Source organism: Hydra viridissima, unplaced genomic scaffold (assembly GCF_058129835.1).
Source record: "Hydra viridissima isolate aposymbiotic clone 2 unplaced genomic scaffold, HvirCarnegie_v1 scaffold_5, whole genome shotgun sequence".
NCBI classification, from domain to species: domain Eukaryota; kingdom Metazoa; phylum Cnidaria; class Hydrozoa; order Anthoathecata; family Hydridae; genus Hydra; species Hydra viridissima.
In genome coordinates, this window is record NW_028324304.1 from 19802521 (window position 1) to 19820684 (window position 18164).

The 18164-nt window shown below is 30.8% G+C and overlaps 1 protein-coding gene and 1 pseudogene across 1 annotated transcript; both read left to right on the forward strand.

The window, feature by feature from the left end:
* The first annotated feature begins 15168 nt into the window (after positions 1-15168).
* Positions 15169-16417, forward strand: LOC145195227 (uncharacterized). Its single transcript, XM_090089211.1, has 4 exons — positions 15169-15231; positions 15428-15559; positions 15609-15873; positions 16131-16417. Exons 1-4 carry the CDS (start codon positions 15169-15171, stop codon positions 16415-16417), a joined length of 747 nt encoding a protein of 248 aa, XP_089945337.1.
* A 318-nt stretch (positions 16418-16735) lies between these two features.
* Positions 16736-17661, forward strand: LOC149889238 (uncharacterized; annotated as a pseudogene).
* Positions 17662-18164: the final 503 nt, after the last annotated feature.

The window sequence follows — 18164 nt, forward strand, 5'->3', positions numbered from 1 at the left end:
ACAATCATTTACAAGTGTTTGGAAAATCTCTTTTCCAACCCGAATACAAAATACTCAAAAGGTCTTTCGAAAATAAACTTCCTAAAAAGGATATTGTTGATTTGTTAACGGATGATGTACAAGATGAAATGGAAAAATTGAATTTAATCCATGAAGATGTTATTAACGATCTTTCAAAAAAATATTCTGACAATTATGATATGGAATGTCAATTTTTCGAAACAGCAGACGATATTCCAGAACCAGAAGATCTTGATTCATCTAAAAACAATTTAATGATCTTTGATGATTTGCAATTGACCAATCAAAACAAATGTGAAAAATATTATATCCTAGGAAGACATTCTAACGTCGACTGCTTTTATCTCGCTCAAAACTATTTCGAGATTCCAAGACATACCATCAGAGAAAATGCCAACTTTATTTGCCTCTTTAAACAAGACCAAAAAAGCGTTAATCACATTTATCAAGACCACGTTTCCTGCGATATGAAAATAGAAGATTTTAAAGCTTTTTGCAATCATTGCTGGAATGAACCTCACGGATTTGCTGTCATCGATCTCTCTTCTAAAAAGAACGAGGGAAAGTACAGAAGCGGATTTGACGATTTTTTATTTTTCTAAAACAATTTAAAAAATAATTCTTATTTTAAAAATGACAGGTATAATCATCGATGTAGATGGAAAATCAAGTGTTATCACCACTGATTTTTTGGATAAAATCGTTTTTGACGAAGGAAAAAGTTATGAAATGGCTTTTCTCGGTCTTGAGACTTACAACAGCATTCCAAATGTAAACAGTAAAAACAATTCTTTCAAATACAGCATAAACAATGGAGCTCATTGGGAGAACATTATCATTCCATCAGGAAGCTATGACATTAAAGACATCAATGAGTATTTGCAAAGGTCTATTTTAAGCACAATAAAATCAGCTCAACGTGGAAGTTATATTATTGCAAATAAAATTAATTACTCACCAAGCAACCTTCAAATTGGAATCAATCTTAATACTTTAAAATCAACCATTAAACTTGGCTTGAATTATTTGATTGACTTTAATGTGGAGAATAGCATCTCTTCAGTTTTAGGATTTACTAAAAGAAAATTAAATTCCAATTCCGAATACGAGTCGGATCATATCGTTAGAATTTCAAGCATTAACACCATCAGAATCGTTAACAACGTTATCGGATCATCCTATATTAATGGAACCCAATTAAATTGCATTTACTCGTTTTATCCAAATGTTAGTCCAGGCTATAAAATCATCGAGAGACCAATGCATTTGATTTATCTTCCTGTTAAACTGTTTGAAATTTCAACAATGGTTACTCGCATCATTGATCAGAATGGAGATTTGGTTGATTTTCGTGGAGAGGATATTACAATACGATATCATATTCGAGAAGTGAAATAAATAATTTTTAATACATAAAAAATGAGCAATTATCAAAATATCAAAATTAATATCTCGCAGAGCCAATCTGATAAAATTAAAAAAGCCATTCAAGACAAAACCGATACTAGCATTAAGCTTTCTCATCAAGACTTGAACGGTAAACATGTTCTCGCTATCACTAATGTGCAATTGAACAAAATTAAAAAAGCGTATGAAGCTGGAAAGGGATCACTCTTAAATTGAGCAGAAAACAATTATCATACAACTCGAAAATAGAAGGAGGCTTCATCGGAGCTCTTTTACCGTTATTAGGTATGTTAGGCAGCACTCTTGCCACAAGAGTAGTTCCTGCTCTAGCCACTGGATTGTTAGCAGGTGTAGGATCTTCTGCTGGTTCTGCTATGGTTGACAAAATTGCAGGAAGAGGTATCGTTTACTTGAAAAAGAATGGAAATGGAATGAAGATAAAAACTTTAGGTGGAGAAGGATTGTTTATCACCCCATGGACTAAAAATGTTCACGGTGATGGACTCTTCATTAAAACTGGAAAAGGTTATCAATCTGTTGGAGCTGGTTTATTACTCGGACCTAACTCACCCTTTAATAGTATACCCTTTTTAGGTGCTATTCTATGAAAATCGCTTGTTAAAAAATTCGGATAAACTTTTTAAGAAAATTAAAAAAATGATCGACTTTCAATGGATTGACGTAGAAGGAATTGTTTTACCTAATGAAGCTTTAACTAACTTTCAATTGATAAAGGCTGCTAAACAGTTAAAATTAAAAAACTTTCAAGGCGTGTTTGTCAGGGATGAGTTACCAAAAAAGCCAAGAAAAAAAGAATGTGGTATTGTGAATACAGGAGATTCAAGCACTGTTGGGTTTCATTGGGTGTGCTGGTATAAAGACAGAGATAAAAAATACAGCTTTGATTCTTACGCTCAGCCTCCTCTTGTCGAACTTGTCGATTATTTGAAAAGTCCGGTTTATTATAACAGCGAGAGAGTTCAGTTTGGTGATACGTCTTATTGTGGTCACTTGTGTCTTTACGTCTTGAAAAAATTACAGGAAGGGGATGACTTTCAAGAAGTTATCAATACCTTGTGGTGACTGCTTAATGAATAAGATGGAAAAACTTGCAACCATGAACGTCTTCCGATCACATGAACATAACATTTACACCGAAGAAATCAACAAAGTCGCTCTCAGCGCTAACGACGACAAAAGACACATCTTACAAGACGGTATTCATACCCTAGCCATTGGACACTACAAACTAAAACCGTGCTTTACATTTATGGACTATGATCAACTCTTTGGTCTAGAATAAATTACGAAAAAGATACAGTTTTATACTTCTTTGCAGGTTCCGGCATGATATTAACAATGAGATGGAAATCTAATAACATTTTTACATTTTAAAAACACAACACCATCTTGAATTCCTTAAGTATGGAAAAGTATCAATGAGCCAGAATCCGCATATTGTAGTAGTTTCTTGTTATGGTACTTTTTTGATCTATTGGATATTTCATAACTGTTATAAGGTGTTCTTCCAACAACGAAAACTTTTCATCAAATTTTTTACCTTTACTATCTTTCATTATTTCATATAACTCTCTTGTAGTGAACAACTTTTTGACTTCTGTTGAATCTACATGATAAATAATAAAATAAGTAATACATAGTGGTGTGTCCTTAATGAACGACAAATAAAATACATTTTTTTGTTTGAGATTTTATAGTTTAATAGTTTAATATATTAGTTACAATTTAAGATTTACGTAGTTTGGTTAAGTTTGTACAAAAATATTTAAAAATTAGACAACAAGAATTTATTTTATAGCTATATTAAGACTTTTTACGAGATTGTGTATATTACGAAATAGTTTACACACTACTTTTGAAGCGTTAAAATAAAAAGTGACGGACGTTGGCGGATAATTTTACAAAAGTATCTGGTTGTTTACAGCCTATAATTATTGCTCGTAAAAAAATTGTAACTCGACATGACCATACTTGTTAACAAAAAGACTATTATCTTACAAATTTATTTGAAAATTAAAACTCAAATAGTTCGACAAAAGGAAAAATCGAGAAGAATTTTCTGTTACATAATCTAATGAAGCAATTATCTAGCTTGAAAATAATAAAGTTAATAAGTTTTTTTATACGAACTTGATTTTTTAACTTTTGAGCGATTTTGTCATACAAATACTCCACTGGGGTGGTCCATTTTAAACTTTTTTTTTGAAATTTTAACCAGGGTTTTTATCAGTAATGACATTTTATCTAAAAACGCTAAATACCAAAAATTTCGAATTTAGAACGAATTTTACATCCCCCACAAGACATTTGAAGTTCAAGTAATGGATTGCGCAATGTTGCGCAAAGTTTTTACTAACAAACTGTTGTTTTTTCTTAATGGGGTTCACACAATTTATTTGACAATCACTAAGGAATAATTCTACAAAAATTTATTAATTTACGACTTTTTGTACTTATCCCACAAGAGATTTGTTTTAAAACACCACAGATATTGCGTAACATAATTCAGTTTAGTTACTCTTATTCCAATACATTTCAAACATTATAATATCAATACCTTCGTTCCATAATGAATTTAATACCATGAAACTGCATTTAAGGAAGTCATTAAGTCTTAATTCTCTTGAGACAACAATAGTTCTTAAAAACATGCCGCAACGTTAATAAGTTTAATTTACAACGCTTTAAATGAACCTTATTCTGTATCATTTTAATGTTGCAAAGTATATATCTAAACGTATAGTCAATAACAGCGCTTAAATTAAAAGCTTTAGTCTTGATTTAAACCACGACAATGGCTCCCATACTAAAAAAGATTGATAGACCTAGTAAAAGTTTTGGAAATAATGTATCTATTGATGCAGAAGGGTCAGTGCTTAGATCAGGAAAAAAACGTTCACTACATTCGATACATATTCAAGCTGCTGCTATAAACAAAAATATTGTCGATAAAAAAAGCAGACGTTTTTTTCGTTTAAATCATTGGATTGTTGGTTTTTCCTTAGAAAACTTTAAAGGAGGAAAGCTATCATTTAATAGAGCTGTATTGCAAAAATATCTCTTTGAGAGAAAAAACAATCCTAGAAAAGAAATAAGACTCATTGCAAATTATCTAGTTAGCGAAATTATTGAAAACTTTTGGTTACCTGCTCGTATTCCAACGAAGCATAACAAGAAGGACTGTGGTGATCAGATTGTCCGTTTGGTAAAAAATGAGACACTGAAAAAAATTACTGAAAGCAGAAGACAAGAAAGAAAAGTAAAAAGCTACATCTTTTACAATTACACTGGACAGTCTGTTTGATATATCACATACAGACACTTACAAATTGCTGAAACACTCTGGTAACGACGAGTGGCTTATTGACTGGGAGTTTCTAAAAAGCCAACGAAAGTTTCCTTAAGTGGGCCCAATGGCTGGAGTTGACAAAATACTTGCTAAAAAAGAGCGACAACGCTACATCAAACTACAGTATCAGGAAAGAAAGAAAAGAAAGGAATTGCTTCTTATTAAGAAACAGCAACTCAAATGTTTAACCATTACTGATAATAATGAAGTCAACAAGGGCGACGAATTTTCTTCAGATATTACGGGAGAAGATGGAAGAGATAAAAGTTTTCAGTGAAAGAGAAAAATAAACATCATTGCAAATCAGCGATAACGATAAAAATTTCAAAAAGAGAACTATTAAAAGAAACGTGTACAGTTGCTGATGGATCCGGTATTAGTGAAAGACAACAGCTACTTATTTTGGGAAAGACTTTAGCATTAGGTGGAGTAGCTTTAAATGATGTTACACTTTCTAAGTCATCAGTTCATAGAGCAAGATCAGCTAAGAGAATTGAAGAAGCTAAATTAATTGAAGAAATTTGGATTCCACCTGAATATTTGGAAATTCATTGGGATGGAAAAACTTTCAAGCAAGCTACTGGAAAAAAGGAAGAGCGACTTGCTGTGTATGCAGGACCACCTCCTAAATTGCTAGGTACTGCTCAAATTGCTAACGGGACTGGTCAAACGCAATGTTGTTTAGTGATGAACCTAGTTGATAAATGGCAATTAAAAGCATCTGTTGTTGCACTTGTCAATGATACAACGTCTGCAAACAGTGGAGCATATAATGGAGCTGCAATTCTAATTGAGAAGCAAATTGGTCGTTCTCTACTCCGGCTTGAATGTAGAAATCATATTCCAGAGCTCTTTATAAATGCAAGATCCAATTCTATTTGTGGTCCGAACAAATCACCAAGAGTTCAGTTGCTTGAAAGGTTCCAAGAAGAGTTTCATAACCTCAACAAGAATATAAAAGAACTTAGAGTGTGGGACTGGCCTCATGATCAAAATAGTTTTTTATTTTAATTAAGCAGTTGAAGTAAAGAAATGGGCAATTGATTGCTTGGAGAGAAAAACATTTCCTCGTGAGGACTAATGCGAACTAGTGGAGCTTACTCTATATTTTTTCGGCGGACATTAAAAGACGTTTCCGCATTCGGTATGCTGGTTCTGATCATCATGCAAGGTGGATGTCAAAAGTCATTTATTATACAAAAATATTCCTACTATCTCGTACTTTTGAACTACTGATAAAGAAGCAAGAAAGGTTGAGAGGATGACTGAGTACATTGTCTTTTTTACGCAAAATACTTTCTTCAACCTGCTATTACTTCTGCTGCTCCAGCTAGTGACCTGCATTTCTTTTATTTAATGAGGAAATTTAAATCAATCGACCTTGAAAGTTCAGAGGAAACCATCAAGTTTTTTGAAAGACACCTTGGATACTTATCTGAGGAGCTAGTAGTCTTTTCCTTGTTCGACGACTCTGTGAGTTATGCAGAAAAGACTATGATGGATCAGAAAGTTATAAAAAAGTATTTACTCCATATAAACCGAAGACTTCGATTATTATTTCGCGCGACGAAGAAAAACCTTTTTTATCGTCTTTTATTTGTGAAAAGTCATGGTTGCTTTTTCATTTGTTGAAATTAAACAGACCCCAAGAATGGCTAAACGTTCCATCAGAACATTGTAACAAATTCGAGGATTTTAACGCCGCAAAAAAATTTGTATGCGTTCTTTCTTGTGTCAAAGATATTGCAGAGCAAGGTATCAAGCTTATAGGAGATATCAAAGACAAATGTTTTGATCCAGTAGAGAGAGAGCAACTTGCTCAAGTTGTGGAAAAGCATCGAAACAGCTTTAAAAGTGCATATTTCTCAAAGAAATCAATTGAAATTAGTTTTCAACGAACAAACGAATAAATTTTCAGTGACGTTATTAATTGTATATTTATTGATATTTCAATAAATATTTTGTGGGATATGAACAAATTGTCGTAAATTGATAAAATTTTGTATTATTGTTTTCTAATGGTTAATAATTAAATTTTGTAAACCCCACTAAGTAACTGTAAAAATAGTGAATAAAAAAGTTGCACAACACTTGTGCAATCCGTTATTCTAACTTCCAATGTTTTGTCGGGGATCAAAATTTTTTGTATTTAGGATTTTTAGATCAAATTTTATTACTGGTAAAAACCTCGATTAAAATTTCAAAAAAAAAGTTTAAAATGGACCACCCTAATACTCCACTGTGTGCAGTGGGATGATTTGTACCTTAGAGAATATATTGAAATGGAAGCTGTTACCTGCTGTCTTATTACATGACAAAGCGTGTAAAAAAAATGATTGAGAAATCATCATACATGTGTAAATATATCAAAAATACTTTGGGCTTCAAAAGACAAACTTTTTCCAAAGAACACGAATATACAAGATCCAGCTTTTAATGTGAAAGTTGAAGTCATATTAGATCCTCTGTTGTTCGAAGAGCTGGAGCACTAAATTCTTTAATGTTGACTTTATCGTGGCCACACGCCTTACTGGACAGAAGTAGCTAAAGGAATGCTCTAAATTTTTATTTCGGATGCAAAAGAAAACCGTATTTAAGATAAACAAGGTGATCTTAATTTCTGCTATAGTAAAATCTTGTTTTTATAAATATTAAAGAATTCTTATCATTCCATATTGTAGTGGTTATCACGTTCGCCTAACATGCGAAAGGTCCACGGTACAAGCCCGGGTCAAACTAAAATTTTGGGAGAAATAAATTGTATTTTTTTTAATATTTATATATATCGCATATACTAAATACGTATAACTTTACATATCTATAATATATATCATATATTTCTAATAAAAATTATACTTTTAATATATATTACAGGTATTTTATAGATTAAACATGTAAAAGATATGTGTAAATATATTAAATCTATAATATGTAGAAATATTATATATCTATAATATATTACATAATATATCTATATACTATGTTATATACATACATATATGTATATGTATATATATATATATATATATATATATATATATATATATATGTATATAAATTATGTATATAATATATTTTATATATATATGTATATATTATATAATATTTCTACATAAAATAGACATATGCACATGGGCGCCGGCAGGCAGGGGCAAGTGGGGGCATTTACCCCCCCCCCCCCTGGAAAAGCAAAATAACAAATTTTATTTTTCACAAAATTTCTTTTAGCTGTTAAAAGATTTTATTTCAATATCTCATCAATTTAACTCATTTATACTCACCGTATTGTAAATGACTACAGTTTAAATGAAATATTACTATCAAATGCAATAACTTCCACGATGGCGGAAGCTTTTTTATAAAAGCATATTTTATATTTTAAAAAAAAGACGTTTGAATGAAAGTTTAGAAAAAATATGTAAGAAATTGATCATAGAAAAAAAAAAAAAAGGAATAAATAGAAAAAAACAATAGATAAAGAAGTATAGAAACCAAAAAGTAGAGAGAAGAAAAAAAAAGAAAATAAAGAAAATAATAATAATAATAATAATAAAAAAAAAAGAAATCAAATTACATTAACAAAGTTCTTACGCAAACAAATAAACTTCGAACAAACGAAGAAAGAATTGGATACAGTGATCAAATTTTTAAAATTACTTTTTAATGTGTCAGTTTCATTTACTTTTTTATGCTGTTGTTTTTTTGATTGTTTGCAAATGTTTCTTGTTTGTATTGCATTTCTATTTATTTTTTTTCAAATTTATTGTGTTATATTCAATTAAATAATACTATCACCTTGTGTTTTTTGCTAGCTAAATGTTGATTATTATAATTATATACATGACCGCTGAGAGGGGGGGGCGGAAGGTGGACGGGGAAGATTCCCGGGGCCCTGTGTGTATACAAATAATTTTTTAAAGAAATTTTTAAAAGATTTAAATAGTTTTGACTTTTAAAAGATTTAATTAATTTTGATTTTTAATTTTCAATGACCAGAGCACGCTTTTTTTGGTCCTGGATATATAATTGATCATAATGAGGGCCCCTTAAGAAAACTTCCTCGGGACCTAAAATTTCTCTCGGCTGCTATGATTATATATATATATTTAATTTGATTAACTTGCATTAACCTGCTGTATTTTAATTTTTGTTTTGTTTTTTGGAATATATCTAATTTGTATTTAATAAATCATTTAATGTTTTATAACTAATCTTTATATTATTATATAATTTAGCATTATAAGGTATATTTTAGAATTAGCATTATGAGCATTTGTCTGGGCTTTGCATGCTGAGCGTGTATCGTGAAAAAATACGCTCCAGAAAATCTGAATTTATCGAACAAATTCTAAATAAGTTTGGCAGTGAACGCAGACGACTACAATTTCTATTTACTGAATAACAATGATTTAATTCTTGTGTTTTTATTCTTACATTTTCTTTAATTTTCTGTTGTCACTGGTCTAATAAAGTGATTTGATTAATTGATGCATTTATGTAGTTTTTGAAATATCAGATATTTATTTAACTACATATTTTACCCCCCTCGTAAAAAATCCTGCCGGCGCCCATGCATATGCATATACACAACATCTATTTAATATATTTAATTTACAATATACATATTATATATGTATATATATATATATATATATATATATATATATATATATATATATATATATATATATATATATTGCATATTAAATGTTATCTTTGGTTTGCCTAATGTTTAAAGATTCTTAATTATAATTTGTTGTTAAAGTAAAATTTAAGTAAAAATTAAGTGAAAATTAAGTAATTATGTAAAAAATTAAGAGCAATTTACATTGTTATTAAAAAAATAACGGAAAAATTTAATGTAAGTTTACATACCAAAAACTGTAATTCTTTCTATGTTTTTACCTACCGTGGCATAAGGAACATTTTTTGATCCTCTTTCAGCCAAGACTTTTCCAGCTTTGGGTGAAAGTTGAAACTGGGACTCATCAAAGTTAAAAATACGTTTGGGTTCATGTAGGTATCTAGACAGTCTGTCTCTCAAACCTGTTAACCACTGTTTAATTACTTGTTGTGACACATTACCATTTATCTCCAGGTTTTAACAACCTTGATTTACCAAATTGAAAAGTTCTATCCCTGTTTTTTGTCCCCATTAAACGTTCATCAGGAAATAGACGGGACACAAATGATGATGTCTTAGGTGACAGGATGACTTCTCCTTTGTGTATTGATTGCAATTTCAACCAACACTTGCTCCTCAGCTTCGGTCAAAAAAATGCAGGGCCCCATATTTTTGACCATTGGGGCTTTTCCACTAATCTTGTCTCTCAAGGTTGTTCTAGGAATGCCATAATGCTTTGATGCACCAATTACTCTTTTTCGATCGCTGAAAAATGATAAATAAAGTATGTAGCTACCTAGGCAATAAAAACTTATACCAAAGGTTAATGCATAGTGAAAAGGTGAATAGATACGGAATGTCACATTCCGTAAATACAAATATAGTTTAAACTTACTTTTTTACATCCGCAACAGCTTCTGCTGTACGAATCTTCGTCTGAGACTTCAAAACACGTCGACCTCCACTATTTTATCTCTAGTTTAAATGACTGCTAATGTTGATTTACATAAAGCTGCTATTTACTTGACATTGAACCGTTATTCACGGGACCGAAATCTGAGGAAATGCGTCAAAAAATAGATTTATGGTTTTATTTTTGAAAAAGTAATTTTTTGTAATTGTAATAGGATAAAACACAAAAGATATGCTAACACCCTGCATCTATTTATATAATACCCTTGCATCTATTTATATAATACCCTTGCATCTATTTATGTAATACCCTTGCATCTATTTATATAATACCCTTGCATCTATTTATATAATACCCTTGCATCTATTTATATAATACCCTTGCATCTATTTATATAATACCCTTGCATCTATTTATATAATACCTTTGCATCTATTTATATAATACCCTTGCATCTATTTATATAATACCCTTGCATCTATTTATATAATACCCTTGCATCTATTTATATAATACCCTTGCATCTATTTATATAGGCGTTCCTGTTTAACTATTTTTTTTTATTTCGAAGTTTAACGGATTTAAAAGTCGATCAAAAAAGAATGTTTCAACTTCTTACGGCTTCCATAATTGTTTAGTTAATATTTTTCGAATTTTAACGGATTTAAACATCGTTTAACTTAAGAAAAGTTGCCAAACTGGCAGCTTTCAAAGTTGAACAAAAAGTATACAAATTTGAAAACAGTAAATCAATTGCTTTATCTCTAGCTTAGATAAAAAAACTCATCAAAAACACTTTAATATTTAAAAAATTCAACACACAAAGATCTTTTATAAAACTATTTTTCAATGATTGCAGAGCAAATAAACACTAAAATATGTTATATTCTAACAAATTTGCAAACTTTTGTCTTCAACGACTAGATAACCCACCATGTTAGTTTAGTGAGTATCAGCATGAAGAATGTGGTTTCAAAAAAAGAATTTATTTCGGTATTATATTGATTCTTTGTAAAATATTTTTAACTGGAAAAGTGGCATGGTGATAATAGAAGGAAGAAGCAAATAGTTCAAAGCTTTTCAGGGATGCACTTGTACGATCATCTCCGTTTTTGATGTCAAGTTTTTTAACTCACGGTTTCATTTAAAGGGAACAGCGCAAACGTTAAGATTATAAGAAAAATAACACAAAATGGTTTGAGTTAAAAAAGCAGTGTTACAAATGGAGTAAGCAAAAAAATACTAAATATGAGGCTAAAAATACACAATGGAATTAACAGCAGATAACAATTTTTACTTCTGTGGCTTGGTTTCAAAGCATAAAATAGTTAGTGAAACATCGTTAGTAAATCTTGATAAATTGATTCAAAGATTGCCAAAAGATATTTTTGGGTTAAGTCTTTTGATAAGTATATAGGATTGCCATCAAATGGAACTGTAGTAGTTATGGAAAAAGACCTATAGATGGAGTACCCGTTCAAAGAATTTCTTCTAATCAAGTTTTAACCAGAAAGACTAATATTAAAAATGCTGAAGATTTTCATCATGTAGTTTAAACATCAACCCAAAATTTCAAATTTCTTTAACCATACCTGACCATATTTGTCAAAAGAGCAGGGAATTAAATCTACGTGAGACATTTCAGAAACCAAATTATGTTAAAGAGATTTCCACTTTTCATTAGATTTCCTTTTTTTGATGATTGCGTATAATTTAAATAATATCCTTCTGAGTCAAAACAACAACTCCGAAGATCAAAGTTCCAAAAAAAAAAAAATGCTAAAAAAAAAAAAAAAATACAAAAAAAAAAAAAAAAAAAATTAATGCGTTTTGATGTTGTTAATTGGTTTTTGAATTTCTGTTCTATAAAATGAATAAAATTCGGATGCACATTTTCATAAAACAGGTACTTTTGGCAAATGCAGCAAGAAGAATATATGGAACTTTAGTTACTTCTACTGCTTCAAAATAGCTGTTGCAGCGGTTAAATAAGTAACAGTAATGTGACGCATGCGTAGCTCGCTTTTCTACTTATTTAACGAACAAATTATTTAACGCGACACCCTGCAGTGGGAAAAACGCTTAATCTCGCACGAAAAAAGTCAAAACTGTAATTTGTAAAGATTTAGAGATCTGAAATTTTCCGCTGGTATATGAATTGAGCTAGGCTAACTTTGGTACCTCCTATACGAGCAAAATATAAAAAAATCGAGTTGACAATGGTCGCGGGTTCATCCAATTACACTGTTGCCTTCTGCGAGCTGCAAAAGAACAAAACAATCCGCAAAAAGATTTACATCTGATGCATTAAATTCACCTCCTTAGATTTTTTTCTTAAATGTGGAATGGCCATTACAACTGTTACATTTCCACTTATCTATCTTACTAAGTATTGAGCTTTAGTTTGGTACAGAATCTCCTTTTGTAGTTTCAACAACGTTGAAATTGTATGGTTGATTAAAATTTGTAAAACTATGTCTGGTTTCAAAATAGGGTCGATTTGATAAAATCTTTTCTTTGCATAAATACGATGGGTATGCCTTAGCACTAGATTGCATTAGAATATAAGATGCCTTTGTAAGTTCTCCATCCACATATAAATCCGAATCTTCGTCCAGGATTGGATCATTCGGTGGCTTAAAAACAAACTTCTTTTTGCTCTGATTGCTCTTGAAAAAATAGAATCTAACTCGTTTAATAATTATATTAATAAGTAAGTTATATCATTAATTAAATTTTATTAACATGTAACGCTCTTTTATTCATTATGTTCACGAAATTACAAATAACATTTCATTACTCTTCTTGAAAAAATAGAATCTAACTCGCCTAACATTTTTGCAGGAACTCGTTGTCCTGTTTTGTATTAGCTTTGTTTGCATCAAAGAGAGAAGCAACTTTGGAATGTCTTGCTAACAAGAATTTTTAAAAAAATGGCTTAGAAGGTCGGCCCATTTTGGAACCGGATGGCCCAACTGTTCCATTATTGCGTTTCATATGTTTGTTGCCATCTAAATTAAAAATGAAAATCACTCGACCATTTTTTGTTAAGTTCTTTAAGCTTTTTCTTTTTACATTTTCTTCACTTTTTTGTCGGTTTGCAAATAAAATTTTTTACAACATTAACTTTTTTTTGCAATTGGCATCATTTTTATATTCGACAAGCTTAAGATCCTCATTGTCGTATCTCTTCAATGTTGCTGATCTTTTTTACGAATTGCCTTCACCTCGTCAAGAATTATAAAGTCCTCTTTTTATTATACACATGCTATAAAAAAAAAATTGAAATAGAAATGTTAGTCAGAGTGGTACCTGGTGGCAGCCAATTTTTTACAAATTTGTCAGTACACGAACTACTCTAAACAACGTATGCAAACATTTAAAGGAACTCCGCCAAACTTCTCTTTAAAAGTTTAACTAAAGATAAGTGATAATAAAACAGTGCATATAAAAGTTTCAACATTACCATCAGCTATTTACACAATAAGCAAAATATTTTTCATAATAAAACAATATTAAAAAAACTATCATTCAAGATTCTAATGTGTCACAAAACAATTACATTAAAAGTTATTTCAAAAGTAAATAATTAGTTCCGAAAACAGTCACACCGACTCAAATGCAGAAATAGTAAATTTGAAGTGACTGAAAGCGATTAAAGTTATTTTATTCTAATTGCAAATTTTTTTATAAAACAAGAGCGTCTCATTGGTTCAGCCATAAGCTTTGAAGCCTTGCGGGCAAATTAAGTTATGAGTGTTAACCCGCTCATTAGCAAAAAAATATTAGCAACAATTCGTTTATAAAAATTTATTAAAAATCAAATCTGGCATAAAATAGGCATCATATCAAAACACAATTGTAGAATAAAATGTTTTTTGTTAAAACATTCGTACCAAAGAGTTTTGGTAAATTCTTTGCTTTTAAATTACAGCAATAAACTATTTATATAGCTATATAAAGTAAGGAATCCATTATTAAAATTTTGTTGAGAAATCTATTAAATTACGTCACTTAGAACTTGTATGAGTATTCAAAAACTTTTGTTTTCTGGGCAATGCCGGATTAACCCGAGTTCCAGGGAGCCTAGGCGCCCGGGCCCCAAAAATTAGGGTATCAGTGGGGCCCCGATTTTTAACGTTTATATTATTTTTTTTATTATATATGGCTTGACATTCTAAATTAATTTTATTAATTTCTAAGGAAATTAATTCCATTAATTTCTCATGTAATTAAAAATAAAAACTCTAAACTTTTTAAAAAAAGTTCGAACTTGAACACGTTCGAACTTTATTGGAAAAAAGTTCGAACAACATTTATCTTTTTTTACTTACTTGAAAAGGTGAAATAAACGGATACAAGTTAAATGCTAAACTGCTTAAATATTTATCAAGAAATGCGAATTGACATTTTGATTTGAATTTTTTATTTTATTTGAGAACAAATAATATCAATTAAATTAATAGTTGTTTGTATTTTTATTTTTTTATATTTATTGGTAATTATGTATTAAATATTGTATATATTTTTTGAAATATTAGTTTTTTACTACTTTTTTTTTTTTTTACCACTAAAGAATTATAAATTAAGAATTACAATTATTTTTGCAATAATTGGACAATAATGTACAGAAAATATTTAAGCGGAAATTTAAAACGCAAACTGAAAAAAAATAAATGTGACAGACAGCAAACAACATTAAAAAAAACCCCAAGATTGACTAATTCTTTCCGATCTCCTGATAAAGCATTAGAGGAGAATCAATGTTTGTCAACTGAATCAAACCCAACTGCAGAAAGTTCACAATAGCAGAACGTAACAGATAGTTCTTCAATGAACAATGTATCGGTGTTATCCAATTCAACAGCGCAGCAAGAAAATGTGTCATATGGCAATGTAAGAATACTTTGGAATTTAGAGGAAAGAATAAATAATAAAATTTATTGTTATTATTGTTATTACCATTATTATCATTTCTTTTGTTATTGTTGTTATTATTATTATTGTTATTATTTTTGTTATGAGTAATATTATTAAACGTATTATTATCTTTAATCGTGAACTTAAGCTGCACCGTTGTTTTTTGTTTTAGTCCAGTTTGTTAATATGTCAATCTGACCAAGCATTGTGGACGGATTTGAAAGAAGCACAGCGCTACTGGATTTCTGTAAAAGAAATTCCTGATCAAAATGTTGAAGACAAGAGTTTTGAAAAATCTAAAAAAGTAACAAACACGAAAATAAGGTGCTGCTCTCATCTATTTTTCTTTTAAGTTGAAAAATGGTGAAATTCGAAAGAGAGACTGGCTTATTTATTCACCATCCACTGGAAAAATATTTTGTTTCTTCTGCTTGCTTTTTCAAGATTCAGACGACAATATCAGATCTGGATTCAACGACTGGGCACATGGACTGCGTTCTATACATAGACACGAACAAAGCATGCAGCATTCTGATGCAGTCCATTGCTATTTTGGAAAAGTTACATTAAAAGGAAAAATTGATACTCATTTAAAACAGCAGTTGGAGGATGAAAAGCGTTACTGGAGGGAAGTTCTGAGAAGAGTTGTTGAATGCTAGAAGTTTTTGTGCAGTCGAGGTCTAGCTCTTAGAGGTGATTCAGAAGAAGTATGTGACTTCAGTAATGGAAATTTTCTCGGGGCCTTGGAGTTCTTAACAAAATTTGATCCATTCCTTGCTAAACACTTAGAAAGCCGAGAAAACCAGGGCAAAGGAAATGTTTCATACATTTCATCAACAACTTATGAAGAAATTGTCTTCTTAATGTCAAAAAAGTTCTGGATTCCATTAGCAGCGAAATTGCCAGTACTAAATACTTTTCACTGATTGTTGACTCATCAACTGACACTTCACACTGTGACCAACTTGCAATAATTATTCGATATGTGAGCGAGGAAGCTGTTGTGCAAGAAAGATTTATTGGGTTTGAATCTTCATGCGGACATAGCGGAAAGGCTATGGCAGATGCTGTCAAGAAAACATTAGATAAGCTTGGCTTAAACATTAAAGATGCTCGTGGTCAGTCATACGACAATGCATCTAACATGTCAGGAAAATACTAAGTGTCAGTTGATGAGCCAACAATCAGTGAAAAGTATTTATGTTAGGAAAATACAAAGGCCTGCAAGCCCTACTGAAAAAAGAGAACCCAAGCATTGAATTTATTTCTTGTGCAGGACATTCTCTAAATTTAGTTGGCGTAAATGCTGTTGGCAGCTGTGAGGCTGCATCCGATTTCTTTGGGTTTCTCCAATCGCTGTATAACTTCTAAGCTTCTTCAACTCACAGATGGCAGATAGTTTGTTCAGGTCTTGTAGGTGGTGCTGGAAAGGACAGGAAAGTTACCATTAAAAGCCTGTCGGACAAGGTGGTCAGCAAGAGCCATTTCTACCAAAGTTTTACATTCAAATTACAATCATATCCTTGACACATTAAAATCAATTATTCTGGATAAAAATGAAAAACATTAGACACAAAACGAAGCCACTGCACTTTTAAAAAAAATGAAAACTTTGGATGTTGCTTTTATGACGGAGCTATGGCACAGAATAATGTTACGATTTGATGCTACTAGTATGAAACTTCAGGATAAAACTGCAGATCTAAATCTTGGTTTTCGATTGCTTAAATCACTTTTGGAATATGTGACGTCAGTTCGTGAAAATTTTCTCGACATTCAAGAAAGCGCTAAAAGGTTCTCAAGCATTATTCATAATCAGTACAAGCATGAAAATAAAAGAAAGAAGACACGCAAATTAGGATTTCGTTAAAATAGCAAGAATGAAGCGGTTCTTAGTGGCAATGAAAAATTTAAAATCAAGTATTTTTTCCCAATCATAGACAAGTTGAAAATGTGCTTAAAAGAAAGGCTTTTTGCTTACGCGTCTGCAAAGAGAAAGTTTGGTTTTCTAACTAGTTTTCAGACCATGACCGTTCCTGTCATTGTTGCTGCTGCCAAATCCTTGTGTACGATTTATCCTTAAGACTTAGATACGCAATTTCCTGATGAAATTATCCAGTTTTCCAAGTTAATGGCAAATGAGAAGAATATATCAGCACTTGAATGTTTACAAGCAAATCGTAGGAATAAGTTAAAATCAGTTTTTCCCAATCTTGACATCGCATATCGGATTTTTCTTACTCTTCCCATTACTAATTGTAGTGCAGAGAGAGCATTTTCAAAAATGGCAATAGTTAAGAATGATCTCCGTTCCTCAATGTTAAATGATCGTTTAAATGCTCTTTGTTTAATGACAACTGAAAGAACACTGTTAAAAAATATAAATTTTCAAGATGTTGTTATTGATTTTGCAAATGTGAAAGCAAGAAAAGTTTCTATTTAAATAAAAAAGTAATCTTATGTTTTTTGCATTCTCATTTTGTAGTCTTTCTTAATCGGCACACTAACCATTTATAACAAGAAATAACAAGACAAAGCTTGTTAACTAAGGTAATTTTTTACCACATAAAAGATATTACAGTATAAAATACAACTTAGTAGCATAAGCAATACGTCTTAATTAACCTTTTTATTTTGTTGCAGCTCATGTATCAAGAGCGAAATCCTAGTTTTATACTTAATCTTCAAATATTTTCAAAACAGACTTAGTGTTCCAGGAAAATATTTATTAGGCACCACATTTTCATGCCTCATTTTCAAAATAAAAGCTGTGATAAAAAGAGAAATGAAAGCTTCTAGCAAGAATCTGTGCAAAAGACATAATGCTGAGTAATATTGAAAAGAAAGCCTATAAACTTATTCACTTTGAAAAGTTTTAATAGAAATGGCCTGAATTTACCACTGGAACC

Coding starts and splice junctions, on each gene's coding strand:
- LOC145195227 (XM_090089211.1), top strand. CDS start 15,169: ATGAACAATGTATCGGTGTTATCCAATTCAACAGCGCAGCAAGAAAAT. Junction 15,232..15,427: donor AAAATGTGTCATATGGCAAT/GTAAGAATACTT, acceptor TTTTTGTTTTAG/TCCAGTTTGTTAATATGTCA. Junction 15,874..16,130: donor GCAGTTGGAGGATGAAAAGC/GTTACTGGAGGG, acceptor ATGTCAAAAAAG/TTCTGGATTCCATTAGCAGC.